Source organism: Nicrophorus vespilloides, unplaced genomic scaffold (assembly GCF_001412225.1).
Source record: "Nicrophorus vespilloides isolate i.1.1-1 unplaced genomic scaffold, Nicve_v1.0, whole genome shotgun sequence".
Taxonomy (NCBI): Eukaryota; Metazoa; Arthropoda; class Insecta; order Coleoptera; family Silphidae; genus Nicrophorus; species Nicrophorus vespilloides.
The window spans coordinates 26,898-46,775 of NW_017097158.1; the positions used below are offsets into that span (position 1 = coordinate 26,898).

The 19,878-nt window shown below is 31.3% G+C and overlaps 4 protein-coding genes across 6 annotated transcripts; all 4 read left to right on the top strand.

Annotated features, from left to right (window-relative positions):
• Positions 1–39: 39 nt before the first annotated feature.
• LOC108559189 lies at positions 40–5,111 on the top strand. Its single transcript, XM_017916366.1, has 5 exons — positions 40–890; positions 2,165–2,611; positions 2,927–3,316; positions 3,713–4,504; positions 4,665–5,111. The coding sequence occupies exons 1-5, from the start codon at positions 123–125 to the stop codon at positions 5,109–5,111; spliced, it is 2,844 nt and encodes a 947-aa protein (XP_017771855.1). The 5' UTR covers positions 40–122.
• A 2,586-nt stretch (positions 5,112–7,697) lies between these two features.
• LOC108559193 (kinesin-like protein subito) lies at positions 7,698–10,103 on the top strand. Its single transcript, XM_017916371.1, has 7 exons — positions 7,698–7,917; positions 7,968–8,253; positions 8,308–8,545; positions 8,599–8,947; positions 9,013–9,575; positions 9,633–9,792; positions 9,847–10,103. The coding sequence occupies exons 1-7, from the start codon at positions 7,774–7,776 to the stop codon at positions 10,078–10,080; spliced, it is 1,974 nt and encodes a 657-aa protein (XP_017771860.1). The 5' UTR covers positions 7,698–7,773; the 3' UTR covers positions 10,081–10,103.
• Positions 10,104–11,337: 1,234 nt separating this feature from the next.
• LOC108559194 (putative uncharacterized protein DDB_G0286751) lies at positions 11,338–12,535 on the top strand. 3 transcript variants are annotated; one of them, XM_017916374.1, is made up of 5 exons: positions 11,338–11,925; positions 12,004–12,088; positions 12,146–12,181; positions 12,240–12,369; positions 12,423–12,535. In XM_017916374.1, exons 1-5 carry the CDS (start codon positions 11,351–11,353, stop codon positions 12,494–12,496), a joined length of 900 nt encoding a protein of 299 aa, XP_017771863.1. In that variant the 5' UTR covers positions 11,338–11,350; the 3' UTR covers positions 12,497–12,535. The 3 variants fall into 3 exon arrangements, with proteins under 3 accessions (XP_017771863.1, XP_017771862.1, XP_017771861.1); XM_017916373.1 differs by having other exon boundaries at positions 11,338–11,646; positions 11,701–12,088; XM_017916372.1 differs by having other exon boundaries at positions 11,338–12,088.
• Positions 12,536–17,005: 4,470 nt separating this feature from the next.
• On the top strand, positions 17,006–19,053 carry LOC108559200 (RNA-binding protein squid-like). The gene is made up of 2 exons (XM_017916384.1): positions 17,006–17,103; positions 18,492–19,053. Exons 1-2 carry the CDS (start codon positions 17,092–17,094, stop codon positions 18,831–18,833), a joined length of 354 nt encoding a protein of 117 aa, XP_017771873.1. The 5' UTR covers positions 17,006–17,091; the 3' UTR covers positions 18,834–19,053.
• Positions 19,054–19,878: the final 825 nt, after the last annotated feature.

Below are 19,878 nucleotides of genomic sequence, written 5' to 3' on the forward strand. Positions count from 1 at the left end.
AGTGGACGCACTTACATAACAATCATAATGATGTAACACTATTTGGAAGTGTGTGCGTAAGTGATAATGCACGCAGCTGATGAATATAAAAGGCGATCGGAGATCGAAGAGCTGCTTCAGTCATGGATTCGCTACGAAACGATTTAGATCCTCTGGTCCAGCTGATAGTGAAGAGCGAGAACATAGTCGATCCGCAAGTGCATATCAATGTTGGATCGCAGAAGGGCGATGGTTATGTCGCTATCGGCAAGGCTTTGGACATCGTAGGGACAAACAAAACGGTAAATCTGTTCTTGAAGCTGGCACCGGAAGGGGAGAAGGTACGAGAGTCCGGAGTTGTTCGATCCGCTTTCGAGCAGGAGATCACTTTCTACGAGGAGATTATGCCAAGCATGAAGCGCTTCGAAACTGAAAATGGTATACAGGACACTTTCACGAGCGTCCCCAAATGCTATTGGTCCAATTTGGAAGAGGGTAAAGAGACGATCGCCATGGAGAATTTGAAGAAGGTCGGATACGAATTGTGGGATAGGCAGAAGGTGATGAATCCCGAACATATCGAATTCGTGTTCAAGGAGTACGCGAAATTCCATGGGATTTCATACGCGATGAAGCGCAAAGATCCAAAACTCTTCAACAGTCTGACGGCCAAACTGAACGATTTACTTTACGAATTCATGGATACTATTAAGATGATCGATTTCATCGAAAAGATGGCCATGAAACTGATCGACATTTTCGATCCTATTGAAGAGAAGGAAATCCGCGAATGGTACGTCGACTTCGTGGAAAACACTCGTCAACAATATTGCGACGTTTTGAAAGTCGATGATCAGCACGTCATCACTCATGGGGATTGCTGGTGCAACAACATGCTCTTCAAATATAAGGTAAACAAGTCTTATGTAACAAATGTTTAACATAATTAACGTATTCTATTGAAGGACAATAGAAAACAATTCTTGAGCGAAAAATCTATGTTATATTGAAAATACCGCATAATATTGATTTAGATACAGTCGATTTCTCTTAATTGGGACATACTCTTATTAGGGACAAATCCTGAAGAACGGAAACAAAACCGAGCATATAAAAATTAGAAGTGGAAATTGGGATAATTTGGCCAGCCCAATTATCGGAATCGACTGTATTTTCAAGTTGCTTAGTTGACGATGTACGTATTTGCGGATTAAAGTAATTAACTGACCTTGACTCACGACACTCAGTATCCATAAAAAGTAATTGATAACATCTGCATTCTATTAGTTATTAGCAGTTATTACATTAGATGACTAAAAATGATTATAAATTTATCATTTCATATACTATGAAACATGAATTGAGTATGATTTCCGCAACTGTTTTTGCTGAAATCAAATTTATGTAAATATGTTAATTGGCAATAAATAATTATTACAAATTACGTTAATAATAAAATAAGTGACTATAAAATTTTTATTGTGTTTGTTCAATTGATCTTTCTCGTTGAGTTCGAAAGTTTGTAAAATGAATGTTTTTGAAGTCATTTTGGAATTTTTTTTATCTATAATATTAGTTAGCTGATGCTTTTATTTATGTGATCTTATAAAGATCATGAACTAATGCAGTTTTTGAAATTATTTTAATAATAATTTACTATATGAAAATATTGTTTTTGTACGAATATTTATATAATACTTAATTGGGACACCGGTTATTTGGGATAGCCGCTTATTAGGGACGAAACAAAACTAAGGAAATAACACAATTGTAATCCGCTTTTCGGGACAATAACCCGGGATGGGATGGTTGTGTATGCGCGACATGTCCATGCTCATGGATTGACGTGGATGCTGAGCTTGAACCGCATCCACCGCATCAATGGACGAACCGCTCGTGATACATATTTATTGTTCCAGAATTTATATCATATATAATACGTATACATTTTTTAATATGTATGCCTTGTTTTATTTTGTAAAATTTATTTAATAAAATATTAAAAAAACAATAATCATTAACTATTTTTTTGTGGAACTTCGAATAATTGGGCATTCGACACAATTGTTGCATTCATTCCTGCATTAATATTTAACTAATTCATATTTTTGCTTATAGTTTACTAATATACATCGAGTACTTTGATATTTCTATTTAATACATATTGTTTCTTTGTCCTTTCAAGGAAAACGATAAAACAGTGCCAGAACAAATGCGACTGCTGGACTTCCAAGTAGTTCGTAAAGGATCTTTAGTGCAAGACTTATCTTACTTCTTCTATACCGGAGCATCAAATGAATGCATTGAAAATTACGAATATTATTTGAAACTGTACCACAAACATATAAACCAGTACGTGCAACAGTACGATGGTATAACAGACGAAATATTAACATATGAAGATTTGATGAACCAATGGAAGACCTTTAGCAAATACGGCATGATTATGACTATCCTAGTTATCAAGCTTATGCTCAGCGAAAGTGAAGAGAGGAAAGATATGTCAGATATGAGCGAAAACTCCGAAACATTGTTTGAATTTTTCGATTTTGAGGGAAAGAACGATAGGGAATACAGACGGAGAGCAAAGATAGTCATAGAGCATTTTTACAAAAACAAATTTGTCAGTTTGAACAAATAAACTTGGTTAATGAAACAAACTTTTTTTTATTATTTTTAATACATTTTGAATTATTTACTTTTAATAACACAATTTTGTTGCTTTATGTCACGTATTTTCGCTAATATGCACATTTTAATTAAGAATTATATACAAATACATCTTCTAAACACCATTAAAGCGTATATTTATAATTTAAAACTACTTCTTAAATACATATAAGAACACTACAATTAACATTATCTATTTGAAAACGCACATATGGTTGTTTGTACATATTTGTTCATTCAAAAAAAAACATAATTAATTACTTGTCTCTTTGTTTAGGATTTCAATAAGATTACTCCGGAGGCGATGCGTCTCTTGGACTTTCAAATAGTGCGTAAAGGATCTTATGCGCAGGATCTTTCCTATTGCTTTTACACTGCATCGTCCAAAGAGATGATAGATAACTACGAATATTACTTGAAACTTTACGTGAAACATTTTAACGAGTACGTTCAGCAGTACGGAATTGACGACCCGTTGAGTTACGAGGATTTCTTGGCCCAATGGAAGAAGTACAGTAAACACGGCTTATTTATGTCTATCATCGGTATTAAAATCATGATCTGCGAGAGCGAGGAGAGGAAGGATTTCACCGACATGGACGATTCTGCTGATATGTTCGATTGCTTTGATTTCGAAGGAAAGAACGACGCGGAGTACAGAAGAAGGGTTAAATTGATCATTGAGCATTTCTACAAGAACAACTTCTCCTTCTCAAAATAATGTTGAATTCTTAATTGAATAATTTTGTTTATTTGTAACTAATATGTTTTTAGTTCTATTTTGTACAAAGAAAAACTTTCAGCTCAAAATTAATTAATGTTAAATATTCAATTATGTAGCAATACATAATTTCTGTTAAATTACCAAACATTAGATAAGTAATAAATAGATGAATTTTATTTTATTTTTTATTTAATATATACAGCCTTGTAGTCGATAGCCTTTTGATTACACGATAATAAACCCACTTTATTGCAAATAATTGAGAGTAATTTGATCATGTAGTATTTTTTTTAGGGATTGCGTATAGAGCATAAAAAAAAATTGATAAAATGCTTTTAGAATGGAGCTGGTATCAGTTTAGTGATGGCTTTGCAACAAGAAGTTTTGGATCTTCTCGTGAGAGAAGTGGCAGATGTTGAGGAGATCTATGATCCTCAGGTGCAAATCTATAAAGGATCATCAAAAGGAGATGGTTATGTCACCGTCACCAAATCATTGGAAATCGCCGGAAAGAACAAAACGGTCCATCTATTCATTAAAATAGCGCCGAGCGGAGTGATGATGCGTAAGAGCGGTATGATCCAAGCGGTCTTCGCACAAGAAATCCTCTTCTACGAGAAACTAATGCCAACACTGATAGAGTACCAAATCGACAACAACATTCAAAATAGTTTCATGAGCGTACCAAAACCCTTTTGGTGCTGCAGCGAAGAAGGTAAAGAGGTGATTGCTTTGGAGAACTTGAAAATTGCTGGTTACGAACTGTGGGATAGGCATAAGGCCATGAACCGCGAGCACATCGAATTCTTGTTCAAAGAATACGCGAAATTCCACGGAATATCTTATGCAATGAAATACAAAGATCACGATGGATTTGAAAACCTCACTTCCGATATCAAGGATTTGTATGCGGTATTTGTGGACATAATCAAATTTGATGAATTCGTCGAGAAATCGTGCAAGGATTTAATCAATATTTTCGATGAAGTCAACGATAGAGACAAGCACGATTGGTACGCGAATTTCGTTAGAAACGTCCGGAAACATTATGAAGATGTGTTAAAAATCGACGAAAAATGTGTGATAACTCACGGCGATTGTTGGTCCAATAATATGCTTTTTAAGTATAAGGTATAAAGAAGTAGATTAGATTTGAAAAGCAAACTGCAGTGTTACTGTTGATGTGCTATCTGTTTTATTGCCACTTCAACTTTATTTGCATATAAAAATAAAATCATTTAAAATCAACAGAGAATATTATAATTAAGTTTAACGTTATTTTCTCTTTAAGGATAACGACTATACAGTACCGGAAAGCATGCGGTTATTGGATTTCCAGCTGGTTCGTAAGGTATCCCCGGTTCAGGATCTTTGTTACATCTTTTATTCTGGAGCGACGAACGAAATCCTAGAGAATTACGAGTATTACTTAAGATTGTATCATAGATACTTGATGGAGTATTTGCGGCAGTATAAAATAACCGAAGAAGTAATTAGTTATGAGGATTTGCTAGATCAATGGAAGAAGTACAGTAAATTTGGTTTGATCATGTCCATAATTGTCATCAAAGTTAAGCTCACCGATAGCGATGAAAGGAACGACATGAACGATGGCACGGATAGCGTCTTGGATTGTTTTAACTTTGTTGGTAAGAAGGATCATGAATATAAGCGTAGGATTAAAATGATATTGGAACATTTTTACAAAAATAATCTGATTTCACCGCTAAGCAATTGATTTGTAGAGTTTAAATTCCTGTATGTTTGAATAAATACTTATAATAAAATTATTTATAATTCATTTTCTATTTTAAAAATATATGTACAAATATTTCCTGTTACAATCACACTTCGTTTAACCTGACAAATTCCGTAATGTTATGCTTCAATCATATACATGTAATATAGAAAGGATATTCAAGGCGTAGATTACCATAAGTTGAACATTTGGAAGAAATAGCTCTTAGACAAAGTTAAAGTTGTATTTCTTTCAGCAAACATAACTTTCGATTTAATTATTAAAGCTTATTATCTGCATCGAACATTCAGCAATTTAATTGAACTAGAAGATAAATAGTTAAAAGTACAACAAACGCAGTTGAAAATATTGATAGTTATTGGAAAGAAATACTTAAATTGGCGTAAAATATAGCTAAATGTTGTACTAGAAAAAGTAAATAGCATGTAATAAATTAGGACAATAGGTAATCCAGATGGATAGAAAATGTTCATGAAGAGAATGTTAATAATTTATTGAATGCAAAAGATGATTTTGACTTTAGACCTTACAATGTGATTTCACGTTGCTTTATCTGCTTTTCTGCTTTTGATAAAGGTATTCAAGAATATGTTTATTGATTTTTAATTATTATAAATTCGCAATTGACTTGCTTTAAAAATTATATTATTTATTACAATTATCGGTTTTTATTGAGTACATTTATGTAGTCATTTGATTTTAGTTTCCACTGAACATTGATCAAAATATTGTAAATTACAAAGTTATGGAAATATATTTGTATTTTTTGTATTTCAATTTGACAATAAATTTTTTTAAATTTATTCAATACCCGAAATTCTATTACCTTGACTAACATGTGAATGCAGTATTTATTAAATTTTTAACTTATAATTTATGCACGTTATAAGAAATTCCTACAGCAAAGTTTTTAAGTAAACATCAGATGTGTATTATATTTTTTTTAACACCCTGTATGTAAGAAAATTTCCATGTTTTCAAATTGTTTACAAAACACCACATCCATAAATCTAGTTGGAAAACAAGCGTGAAATGCAGTAGGATGAAAAGAGAATGGATTTTGTTTTATTCTTTTTTTCTGCATCGTGCCTCCTTTGTTATTTCTTTCAATTGCTGCAATTTGATTAGCAACTGCGGCTGATGAATAATGTCGATCTTAAATGATGATAATCGATGCACAATAAATTATGCCTCTCTATTTTTTTAAATTCTAAATGCATAGTTTAATTACCATTTACCTATATAAATGATCTGGATGATCGGGATTCATTTAATAGCTGGTGTTACCATCGAAACGTACTACCATCATGAAATACCTACATGTGAGTCAATTTAAAAAAAATCCAATACATTTTTTTTATAATTAATTAATTTAATTAACAAATAGTATAATTTTTGGATTTCCTGCTTTAACTAGATTTATTTTTGTTGTGAATGCTTTTAGGTTACTGTTTTTCTTTGTTTCGTAATTGGAAATATTGCGTTAACGATCCGCGAGTCTAGGAAGTCACCGCAAATGAAAATAGAAAAGTGCGTATTATTTTTTGAATTAAAGTAGATAGCGATAGTTAATGCAATAATTATATGTTATAGTCAAGAGGATTTGGATAAAATGGAAGGCGAGAAATTGGAAGGATCCGAATCTGCGTACATTCCGTATTATGGATTTCCCTATTATCCCTATTCTATTTACAAACCATACTTGCACCATCATTATCCTGTCGTCTACGTTGGAAAATAGATGAAAACTGCAAAAAAGTATATAATCTAATAATTATAAAATAGCATAATACGTTTGTAACAAACTAGTTGAATAGTGATAAATATAATTAATTCAGCATAGATTTTGCGTTTTTTTTTTACTTAGTTTGTTCCCGGCGCATACATAATACATGTTGAATATTTGATGTCATTTTTTTAAATTTTTATTTTATTTACTCAATTAAATAAAAGAAATATAATTACTAGAAAAAATAAACGTGGTAGTTTTGAACATTATAGTTTTCTTCTAAATAGTTTCTTGCATATTGTATATTCTTTTTATATGTATTTTTAATTTTATATTTATTTTTATGTCGCCCCATATCGCGTACCATTCATGATAATAGGAGTATTATAAAATACAACCTTATAAAGAAACAAATCCATACAAATACAATCGGATTTGTCCCTATTTTTATAAAATAATACAATTGTTAGGTTTTGAAATTTAGAATGTCTTATATTATAGAATAAATTTATATAATTAATTATATATTTAAGTTTTATCATTTATCTATTTGAATTTTTATTGGAATTTTAGTCGATATTTTTTTCTGATCTCCTGTTTTCATACTGTTCTCTTTTAGTACTATTCTGTTTTATCACTGTTCTGTTTCAGTACTATTCAATTTTGTCGCTATTTTGTTTTGTCCTGTTCTCTTGTATGATGTTCTGTTTTATCATGTCCTATGTCACGTTCTGTGCTGATGAGTTCTGTTTGGTCCGGTTACCGTATGTTAGGAATGTATTGTTTTCTTAGGTTGGTATTCAGATTATTGCTTGATTTAAAAAGTGTAGGTAGAAAGTGACGGTTAGACATTCGAATTGATTCGAAAGATTTTGTTAAATATCTTTCTGCATTCATACTTAAAGTTCCAAGATGAATATGGAACCGCCAGTTCGTGATATTAAGATCTCGTACCTTAGGGCCCGTGACCCCAGTATAATGGCATGGGGTGGAATGAACATTGAAAATGTGAAATGTAATTTACAGAACATGATGAATGAGACACATCAGGAAAATGTAAGTTTTTTTTTGTTTCATCAATTTTCTTGTAACACTTACATTTTTAGGGATCAGATAATTCAATACAAGTGTATCTGCGGATAAAGAATGGTGAGCTGGGTGATTTGTACCATATGAACAGTAACATTCTTGTCTGTAATATACCTCAAAATTGCCATGCTAACAGGCATGCCAAAGATGGACAGCGGATTACAAGAAAGTTTACATTTTCTCGGATATTTCCACCTGATTCAACTCAACCAGATATATTTAATGCTGTAGTTAAACCGAGAATCTTTAATTTTATTAATGGTGTGAATTGTACTCTGCTAACCTATGGAGCCTCTGGATCAGGTAAATATTTAAAATAGGAAAACAGAGATAGAATTCATAATCAAAGCATTTTAGGGAAGACCTTTACTATTGTTGGTTCTGGAACTGAACCAGGACTAATACCAAGGGCACTGGAATATGTGTTTAAAACATTGCCCAAAATGCCTGTTGTACCTGAAATAAAACCCACACCATCTGGTATAAAGTGCAAAAGATTAACACATTCACAAAGTCAGGAAGAAGTTGATATTTTATATCATTTAATGAATGATTCAAATGCTTCTACAAAACAAATGCACACAAAAACATATCAGTATGTATTGGATAATAAATATGTTGCATAGTGTATTCAATTAATGATTTCAGTACAATGCAGCAAAGATTAAGTACAGAGCCTGTAGCTACTTTGGAGGATGTGGGATCATTGTCATTAGGAATTTGGGTTTCCTTTGCTGAAATCTATAATGAACAAGTGTTTGATTTATTGCAAACAGTCAATGGCAAAGTTAGGAAAAACTTAAAATTATGCAACAATAATGGAATTACGTTCATTAAAGAATTAAAGCAAATATACGTTTCGTCCGGGTTAGAGGCGTATCAAATTTTACAATTGGGGTTGCAAAATTTAAAATATGCTTCTACGTCGGTGAATTCGCATTCGAGTAGATCTCATTGCATCTTCACATTGAAACTGATACAAGTGGGAGAATCGGATGTACGTATTTCAAATGATCGAATGTCGTTTGATTTTTAATTATGAGAAATGTTTCTATTTTGTAGAATGACATTTGTGTGAGTCATTTTAATTTTTGTGACTTGGCTGGATCGGAGAGGAGTAAAAAAACTAATAATGTCGGTGATAGATTGAAAGAGTCGAATAACATAAACAATTCATTGCTGGTTCTGAGTAGATGCATGAGCATGATGAGGAATGCTCAGAGAGCGAACGAGAAAAAGTTGGTGCCATTCAGAGAATCGAAGCTGACGCAGCTGTTTCAGAGGGCACTATGTGGACAGGAAGATATTGCCATGATTGTAAATATGAATCCCATTCCAGATATGTTCGATGAGACTATGCACGTCCTGAATTTTTCCGCTATAGCTAAGGACATTATCGTTGAACAACAGTTGACAAAGAAAGATAGGTTGTCTCGTAACATGGAGAAGATTAACTCTGAGGAGATTGTGGAGATTGAACGTTTAAGGGATACAGTAAGTTCTCTGATTTTGGAACTGCAAGACGAGAAAATGAAGAGCATCGAGACTGATAAAGAAACTCGGTCTTATTTGATTAAAGAATTTTCTAAAATGATGGATGACATAAAGGAGGAATATGAGAATAAGTGAGTGTATTTTTTCCATGCTTTAATTTATTTTTATAATATATTTTTTTAAATTAGGATTGAAAATTACGAGTGTCAGATTGAAGACTTGAATGAAGAATGTGGAAGGCTGAGTAAGAAGCGTAGGAGAAGCGAAGCCGCAAATACCTCGATTATTTGTCTTGATAATTCTGATGTGGGTCATCAGAATTTAGAACTAATTAACCTGCAGCACGAGGTAACGATTTGTTTGTTCGTATATTGATTTTATTAATAATTTATTAAAATTTAGTTGAAAAAAATGAAAGAGAAAAATGCTTCTTTGGAAGAAAGAGTGAAATATGTTGAGGAGGAGCTGAGAGATGCTACTGCCGAAATAGCAGAGAAGAAGTCTGAGATTAGTAGCCAAGCGGCACAAATTATTAGCATGAATGAGGAAATATCAACGTTAGAGGCACTCGTTAGAAACAATGTCGCTACTACACCTGAATTATCCGAATCCGATACGGACGATGTTGATCTTTAGAAAACTTAATTTATATTATGTGTTCGTTTTACTGTTAAATTTAAGAGTATTACAAATTATAGTTTTAATATATAAATAACGTCTCTTTGATTTCCCCAATTGAACCACATCTCAATCTTGAGGTGAATTTATATTTTCAAACTTTGTTGATTTGTTTTAAACTTGATTACACGGTACAAAAGTATGAAAATAATATGATAGGAGAGTCTTATTCAATATACCTAAAATAATTTTTGAGAAAACTTGACAGAGTGGAAATTCTATTATAGTCTATGATAAACATAGCTAGATTGAAGTAAACAAATTCAGAATATTATATATCCAAGATCAGTTAAATAACATTAAATACAATTTTATAAATAAAATTAGGAACAAAAATACAAGAGACATATTGACAATTAAATATTGAATCAATTAGTTAAATCATCATTTTCCAAGCTTGTACACTTGTAGCTATACTTCCACGATACACTTAAATTATGATTATGTTTTAATTTTGATATGTCGCGGCTCATTGGCTCGCGACTCACCGATTAAATAATCATCTGTTGGAATTTGCAATGTAAACATTAATTATTACTTTTTTATTAAAACTTTGGTATTGAGTATATGTAGAGAATTATTTTATAAAATAATTTGAAAAATATGAGAGGTGATAATAAAATAAGCATTTTAAATTTAAAAACATTTTACAAACGTTGATTTACAATTTTAAATATATGAGTAAGTAATAATGAAGATTTATTTATTTTACACATGTCACATGTATAATGTTTAGAATACTTTTTTTACTCATTTGCAATATTGAAAATGTTTTAGTTATTTTATAAAAAATGTTTGTTTTCAATTCATGCCAGTCAATTATTTTAATAGTCGCCTGTATTAAGAAAAGGTCCTTGGTATAATCCTAAAGAAAAAACAACAAAATTACATTTTTTTTCTCGGGATGTCTGCTCTTCAAAAATCGAGCCAAGTTTCCTCATGAGCCATTAATATTCACTTTATTGTAAATATGTTTACTTGCTTATTGATAATAAACATACAGAAACACGAATTATTCTAAATGCGCGAATGTACTGAATTTTGATGAACATATCCGTTGACAAATAATAAGCAAATAGGAGTTTAAGGATAAACAAATGAATTACGTAAATTGGGCTCTTTGAAGAGAGCTTCCTGCGATTATGTATGACAGGTTAATGTATTTGCGTAATTATATGATTGGTTATAAAGAGCAAAGAAATTGGATGAGGGAAGAATTGCTATTGCGATGTTGATGTTGAATTACGTTCTGTTGGTTTGCGCGGCGCTGTGCATAGCCAAAGACGAGATTAATCTGAAAAACGCGACGGCTAAAGAGGATAAGGAGAAGAGCAAGAGTTTGGATCATCCTCTGAGGACGGAGGTGAGGAAGTATTTGAAGGAGTGCGGAGCGGATGTATCTGATGGGGATGAAAGTTCCGAGGAGGAGACTAAAGTAGATCGGATGGATGTGAGGAGACGCGGAACTTATCCGGAGAATTACTCTGCTTGGTACGAGGAGAACCAAAAGAAGAACAAGAGGAAGTTAAGGGACGTCACGTTGTTAGACAGGAATCGCTCAAAGTTTGACGGTTACAGGGATCGCAATAACCGTCGAGGAAACAAGAACAATCAGTACGATGATTACGAGGATGGAGACAACGACGATGAAGGTGGCTGCAACAGTGGCAACGGAAATAATCGGAATAACAGAAATCGCGGTAGGAACAAGAATAGAAATGGAGGTAACAGAAATGGAAATCAGGATAGGAACAGGAACAAAGGAAACAACAATAACAAGAATAACAGGAACGAGTACAATAGGTATGATCCTTATGGTAATAGGTACGATGGGAATGAAGATTTCGGTTTGTACGGTTGGGGCTCCAATCGTGGTTACAGTTTGTACGGTGGAAGGATGATGCTGTTACCGAACAGAACTGAAGAAAACGCAAGAACGAAGAGACATAACGACGACGATTTTCAGGTAATAATAAACCATTAATTGATCTAAGTTAAACACTTTACTAAAACATTATTTTAGTGCTTAAGCCAATGCGTGTTCGGGTATCTCGGAATGGTAATCATTGACATTCTAAGCCGCAAATAAAATTATTTTTATAAAATTTGCTTTATAGTTGGACGATGATCGAGTTCCGTCGGAAACTGAATTAACGAAATTCATACAGAACAGCGTCCAAAACAGCTCGAAAAGAATGCAGGCAATCAGAGACGCTCGCAGGTGTTTTGCAACTCTATCCGCCTCAGGTATAAACCAAAAATGAACATCTCTTCGCTCAATAACAAATACATTTTTTCAGATACTGAAGATGGTTGCAAATTCTCCAAGTTATTAGGCAATTGCTTGAAACTGGAAATTCCAGATTACAGTTAAAACAAAAATCGATGATATCGAGCATTGTAGAAGGACTACGAGACATATTCAAAATAAATAAATAATCAAATATATTTAATATTATTTTCTTGTGAATTAAACTTATTACCTATAATTCACTTGTTTATCGGTTGTCGCGTAAATAAGATTTGGTAATCGACTGCTTTACTATTAATGGCTTTGTGATGAGGTTTTCGCGGAGAATCCGCAATAAATCGTTGCATGTGTCATAAATTGTGCAATTTTTGGATACAAAGTGTTTTCTGTTGTGTCTGCTAATTCTGTTAGTCGCAAATAAATCTCGACTGTGTTTGTATAGTCGGTTGGAAATTCTTGAAGAATGTTTTGCATTTATTGTCAACAGTCTATTGCAAAAAACGTTTAGCAAATTTAGCATTGATTGAGTAGAATGCACATCGAATATACACTTACTTATTTACAGACAATGGGACAATGATTGGAAATTTCGTAATTTTCGCCTTGGGCATTATTTATAGTCGCGTTGTATTCCCGGTATTATCTTAATTAGTACGAAACTAATTCCCACTGAATGAAATCTATTCAATGGTAATTCCATTTCCATTTCAATTATGTCATCTTTTTTAAACAATTTAAATCGTTCATATTTCACGGGGTAAATGAGTTAACATGAATTCAAAGATTTTTTTGGCTTGTGAAAATATGCAATTAGATTAAATATAAAAAAAAACGGATTGCGGCTCTCTTTGGCGTTATATGTGCCCACAAAAAATGTGAGCAAAACAAGTATTATATGTGTTTAACGCTTCTTTATTAGAAATGAAAAAAATAGTTTTCGTCTTATAATTTGATCTAAAAACACGAAATTATTTTCCGAACAAACTATAATAAATATTTTATAAATTAATACGTTTTTTTTTAATAAAATGGGCATATATTAAACAACAAGGGCAACTAATACCTGAATGTTTAAGACGCCCTACCCACGGCCTTTTGTGAGCCTTCTCGGTGCTTGCAGTAATAGGGTCATCATGAATGGATAGTCAAATGAAAGAGGTTCAGTATATGGACCTTCAGCCAAGCCGATGGACAATGACAATGTTAAGGATAGCAGCAGATACACAGACAAAGGGAATAGTGGAATCGCGGCAATATACTGAAGTTAACCTACAAGACGGTAGCCAACCAACAAATTACAGAAGAATATAATAGTAAAAACTTCCATTGGGAAATTTACCAAAAAAAGCAAAATGTCTAGCGCCATTAGATGTAATTAATATTCGCAGGAATAAGATTGTAAATGAAATATACTATGACATAATAAAAAAAAATAAACATCATCATACAATATTACTATAATGAAAAGTTGAAACAATTTGTTACATTTATGTAAATAACGCAACTTTACATCAATACCTCGCTTTGGGCGCCTTAAATTAATAGAATTCCCAATAGGATAAAAAATTTAAAAAAACATTTGTTTATTATTTAACCTATTTATTGGCCAAATGTATGAAGACGATGTTTTTTCGACAAAATTAGTACACAATCCTATAGGCCAAAAATTGTTAAATAATAGTACACTCACTTTTCTTCTTTTTTCCTTTCAAACAGTTCGGAACCGGACCCACACTATTGCAGTATTTTATTTATCTATTTGCAATAGATATAAGCATTAATTATTTTTAATTAAATAAAATAAACGTATTTTTTTGCATTAAAAAGAAATACACAATTTTCGACAATATAATATTTTAATTTATTTAACGTAATGTAATCGATATATTTATTTGTAAATCACTCTTATAGGAGCTTAAAACAAGATACTATATTAATAATGACGGGATTATTATCGTATTAAATGTAAATTACATAAATATTGAATTTGAATTTAAAAAAAACACGATTTTCCTTATTACGTTAAGAAAAATAAAGAAATTTCATGAGATTAAAGTTGTCTACTGAAGTTATTGAATCGATTTGTTGAATACCGTATCAATTGTCCACTTTAAGAATAAAATTAAAGAAATTCATGCATAAAATCGAAAAAATACATTGAAAACGCGACAAGTCGGCAACGGACAAGTGGGCGACTGATACTTTAAAATAAAATTTTAACAATTTGCTTATTATAATAACAATAATTTATTAGCTATATAATAGAACATATATAAAAAAAACAAAATCCAATTTTCAATAAAAAATTGAAAATAAATCAAAAATAAACTCAAATATGAAGAATCTTTACATATTTTGTTTTATTATGGAATTTTTATAATTATTTTTATTTTATTTTTGCTATACATCAAATTTATGTTATATTCTTTTATCTGGCTAAAAAAATATTTATTTTAAAGTGTGGGCGACTTGTCCGTACTTACATGCGTACCCAAAATAACATAATCCAGCAGATCAGAAGGGACACCGACAACCTTTATTTTATCATCCTCAAAAGCTTTGTCAACAAGCAATTCATTTATGTCGGTAACAACAGTTGGAAAAATTAATTTGAATAGAAAATAGAAAAAAAGAATATGAAAAATTATACATTATTTGAGAAATATTAAAAAAAGGAACTTTTCAAATACAAACTACACTGTATTCTCTTCAAGATAAATAAAAAATAATTACATAAATATGAAATATATTAGAGATAATAAAGCAAATTTACTTCAAGTTCAATATTAATAATGTATACGAAAACACGATTTGCAACTTTTCAGCGAAATTTAATCTCACTCGCAATGCGAAAGAATTCACTTTTATTTTCAACGAGTCGAGATGCGGAGGAATGTAAATATTATTTGCTCGATTCACAATTACCGTCTGGAATTGCAGGCCAGACGCAACCAAGGCCAACTCTACCATTCAAGAAAAGACAAATCGATGCTACATCGTTCCTTGCATTTTACGCATTTCTTTTTTCGGACTCATTAACCGACTGCTCCAGATTCCATCTTCCTCAGTTTTTTTTGATTGCGCATAATTGCATAATCGAATGTATAAGGAAACACAGTTAAGTAACTGTAACCACTTTGTCGAATGTTATACACGTATAGACACGATTTTCGGTTGTGGGCGTTTTTTTGACCATTTACGAAATGGATTTTTCTTTTATTGGGAGATCTTTACGTACAGTTATCTTGATGAGATATCTATTACATTGAAATGGAATGTTGATGAGAATCTCGTTAGAATAGGAAATTTGTTGCTTGCACATTTTGTAACGTTTTTATTTAAGCATATTACTTAAAAAAGATTATAAAATTACTTGAATTTTTATTTATTCAGTCATTTATTTTCTTATAAAATAAAATGACCATAAAATAACGTGCTAAAAATACATGGAAAACTAATTTTGCACTCAAGGAAATGAAATTATAGCCTTAGGTGCAAATTAACACAAACATTAATATAGGAAATCATTTCGTTTTTTACGTATTATATTTATTTCAATCATGTGATTTATTTACGAATATTATTACTCTAGTAACTTCAATTTCTCAAAATATAGAAAATCAATTACTAAAAAACTAAACAGTTCTGAAAAACACAAATAATAAAATAAAAATAAAACAATAATAAGTTACAAGGACAATAATAAAAACAACGCCGAGATGTTATTTGAAAATATAATTTAATGGAATAATTGAGAAGAAAAAAATGGAAACTGTTTTATAATAATGAATGCAGATGAAAATTTATTTTGATATTAATCTAAAGTAGATTTATAAAAAAAAAGATTATTTGCTGTTACAGAAACTGCGCAGTTTTATATACAATTAGAGTGCTTATCAAGCACCTCGCATAACGAGCATTTCATTTACCAAATAAAATGACTCGCTTAAAAGCGACGTTTCGCATAACGAGTGACGATGAGAAGAGAAGACCCCGGATTGCACGCCTGCTACATCATTTTTAAAACTTAAAATATAGATTTCAAATAATTAAATATTATGTTAAGAAAAAAATAGAAAGAAATATTTGTTAATAGATGTAGTAATTATGAGAAATAATTGAAATAAAAATCATGTTTTATTTTTCAATTAATGTGTTAAATTTCGAAATAAATAAAAAATATTGAAACTATCTAGAATACAAAATATTACGTTTTAATTGTAATTCAAATCTCGATTTTAGTTATAAAATATACGATTGACGGAGGTGACAAATTGGGTGATTAAGATGAAATTTAGATTCGCATTTATGACACGCATTGTTCTGGAAATTGGATCCAACGTGGTATGAATTTAAAACAACAGAAGTAATTTCGCGGTTTCCAGACTCATCTCCGGCGCAAATCACGTTGTTGTCCGGTCGTCGAAAATCCGAGGGGATTTACAAAATGATACCATGTTAAAATATGTGCAAATACCGCATTATTTGCTTAATGAATCCATGAAAGAAATGGAAGAAAACAAGTCGAATTCGATGTACCTCTGTGGATCTGCTAGTGTTTATGTGTGTATGTGTATTTGTAATGCAAGTGATGCACTTTTTGGCCTTGACCATCCGGCGTGTCGGTCATCAGCCTCCCAACTATATATAAGTCCGATTCCTCGAGGACCGTGCAGAACAGACAGACACAAACTGAGTGACATCGTCTAAGGCAGACCATGGCTAACACAGTAAGTACATACCAATATTACAATAATTATTACGCTTTTTTGAAGAAAAATCTTAACTTTTTAATAAGTCTATGTCAATTTCATCAATTAATTTAAATCACATTGAATTAAATTGATAAAATTAAAATTTTAATAAACAATCAATGTATTTTTTTTAATTTTATTGCAACATTTACAAACATTTAAAAAAATCCAAGTAGTAGTTAATTTATTTAGTAATTCATTTTCAAGTGCATATGAATAAATAAAATAATATTTATCAATTTTATCAGTCAAAGGAAATCTTATTCAGTTGAATTAACTAAATCGAAATTTTCATAAGCAATTTTTATAATTTCCAATCAGTAGTTAATACTTTTTTTTTATTAAGATAGAAAATACATTGAAGTGATAAACATTTTATGATCATTGATCATTTTTTTTAATATTATTAACTTTTGCGATTAACTTTTGGATATGCGATCCTTTTCTAAATTTATTATTATTGCAATATTCATACACAAAAATAAACAATTGAAAGAGTAGCAGATTGCACATTATTACAAAATATTTATATTTAGGTATAAATCGCATTTATGTATGTAATATTTGAGGTATTACCAAATGATCAAGAATATTTGAAATAATATTTCTTAATTTTTATAATATAAACAATTTCTATTGAGTTCAACTAACAAATTTTAAAAAAATATATAAACTTTTGTTTTAATATTTATAAACTACTTTTATACTACAAACATAAATAAATTTAACATAGGAACCTAAGCAAATATCATGAATTGGTACAAAATAACAAAATAATTTAAATTATGTTAAAGTAAAAAAGGATTACTATTGTTTAGAAACAATCATATAATTGAGTATTAAAAATTGCTTTACATTTGCATTAGTACTTTGCCAATACATAATGCGATTGGTTTAAATTTATTTTTGATTATTCCGAGTTGTAAAACTGAAGATATTTTATCATATAAACTATTGAATATCTCGATTTTGCAACTATTTAACTTGTTTTTAGTTAAATAAGATACAAAGTTGATTTTTCTTTTAACAATAGCTGGAATATTTATTTACTTTTGATTTTGATGATACAATTTGTTGACTAAGTGTAGGTCAACGGTCTGGTTATTTTTGTTAGTTTAAAACAAAAATTCTTTTGGAATGACGATTATTGTTATTTTTTATATTAAAAGATGAGCGGTACCTTGAATTGACTCGAGGATTTCCAGAATTTAAATCAAGATGACTTTGCGACAATAACACCGTTTTTAGCACGTACACGATAATTACGAATATATTGTAATAAATGTTTGGCTGGGGGAAATTAACTTTAACGCCATTTTTCTATAAATTTTCGTTCTTTGATTGAAGTTTTTTTTAATTTTCAGTTTTGGATTATAGCACTTTTGTGCAGCGTCGCGTTGGCGCTACCGGTTGATGAGAAACCGACGGAGAAGGTGGAAGTAGCGCCGGAAGTGGTCGATCCTATCATCGAGAAGCAACTTCCCCCTGCGGATGGATCGGATATCCAGGAAAATAACTCTAAGCAGGGAATTGATTTGGAGACGGCCAACACTTTGTGGGGTGGATACGGAGGATACGGCGGTTATGGAGGCTACGGAGGTTACGGAGGATATTACAGGCCCTACTATGGCGGTTACTACAGGGGTGGCTGGGGCGGCGGATGGCGCAGAGGATGGGGCGGATGGGGAGGTCACTATTTCGGTTAAGAAGGTGCAATGCTCGTAGGGTTTCGGGGTTGGGAATTGGAATTTCAATCCATAGTAGGCGCATGCAGCGAAAGGCCTCTCCGCAGATTCAAACCATTAAGTTTTTCTTAACCTTTACATAGGTACTTACAACTTAAGTCACTTACAGAAGCCAGTCGTCGTAGATCTGCCTATTGCGTGTGCGTCTATTTTTGAAAATTGTAATATATATAAATAATCTTTTTTGTAACATTCGATATTTCTAAATAAATATTTTTTTCAATAACAAACTGTAATTTGTCATTTTCATTTAGTTTTATCATCATATACATACTTTAATTATACGTTTGTTCATTGAGTACTTTATAAAATGAGTACACTTCTATAAGTATTGTTGTGTCTCTTAGTCGCATTTTTATATAAACATATATATCAGCATAAAGGAATCTCTATCGTGATTCCAGTTGGATACACTTTAATATAAACAAAGGGGACCAAGCGTAAACATTCCCATCCATACTCCTATACTTTTACTCCGAATTCAAGTCCTTATTATAAACACATAATGATCGTTACACGTACAATCGTAATCGATCAACTTTTTCATATAAACAAATGCATAGGATTTTGTTCCGGTCTTATAATAAATAAGACTCCCGATCACAACTCCCACCCTGTATTAGTAAGAATTAACTTTGTAAGTAGAATAACTATTTAGAATTAGTCTCATTAAAACCTTCAGACTGATAGAGTCTTAGTCAACCTATCAAAGTAACTACATTGTCTTGGAAAAAGACCCAAGTGTACCCAAGTTATTATAATAAACTTATTCCATCCCTGGGACACGACAATAAGTCCATTTGGAGCTAAATAAAACGAATAATGACAGGGATGCTTTTCTACACATACATTTTTCTTACAAGTGCAAAAGAGGGTCATGGATAAAAAAAAGTTTGAGAAACACTGATTTAGATGATGATACTCTTTACGCTATAAAATACCTTAGATTCTCATTTTTTTATCAATAAATAAAAAATTATACAAAAATATTTATTTGCTAAAAAAA

Bases quoted from the DNA above. Each gene is read 5' to 3' on its own strand.
- LOC108559189 (XM_017916366.1), top strand. From the start codon at position 123: ATGGATTCGCTACGAAACGATTTAGATCCTCTGGTCCAGCTGATAGTG. The intron at 2,612-2,926 runs AACAAATAAACT...CTCTTTGTTTAG, and splicing joins AAAACAAATTTGTCAGTTTG to GATTTCAATAAGATTACTCC. The intron at 4,505-4,664 runs GTATAAAGAAGT...TTTCTCTTTAAG, and splicing joins ATATGCTTTTTAAGTATAAG to GATAACGACTATACAGTACC.
- LOC108559193 (XM_017916371.1), top strand. From the start codon at position 7,774: ATGAATATGGAACCGCCAGTTCGTGATATTAAGATCTCGTACCTTAGG. The intron at 8,948-9,012 runs GTACGTATTTCA...TCTATTTTGTAG, and splicing joins TACAAGTGGGAGAATCGGAT to AATGACATTTGTGTGAGTCA. The intron at 9,576-9,632 runs GTGAGTGTATTT...TTTTTAAATTAG, and splicing joins AAGGAGGAATATGAGAATAA to GATTGAAAATTACGAGTGTC.
- LOC108559194 (XM_017916372.1), top strand. From the start codon at position 11,351: ATGTTGATGTTGAATTACGTTCTGTTGGTTTGCGCGGCGCTGTGCATA. The intron at 12,089-12,145 runs GTAATAATAAAC...ACATTATTTTAG, and splicing joins ATAACGACGACGATTTTCAG to TGCTTAAGCCAATGCGTGTT. The intron at 12,182-12,239 runs GTAATCATTGAC...TTTGCTTTATAG, and splicing joins TGTTCGGGTATCTCGGAATG to TTGGACGATGATCGAGTTCC.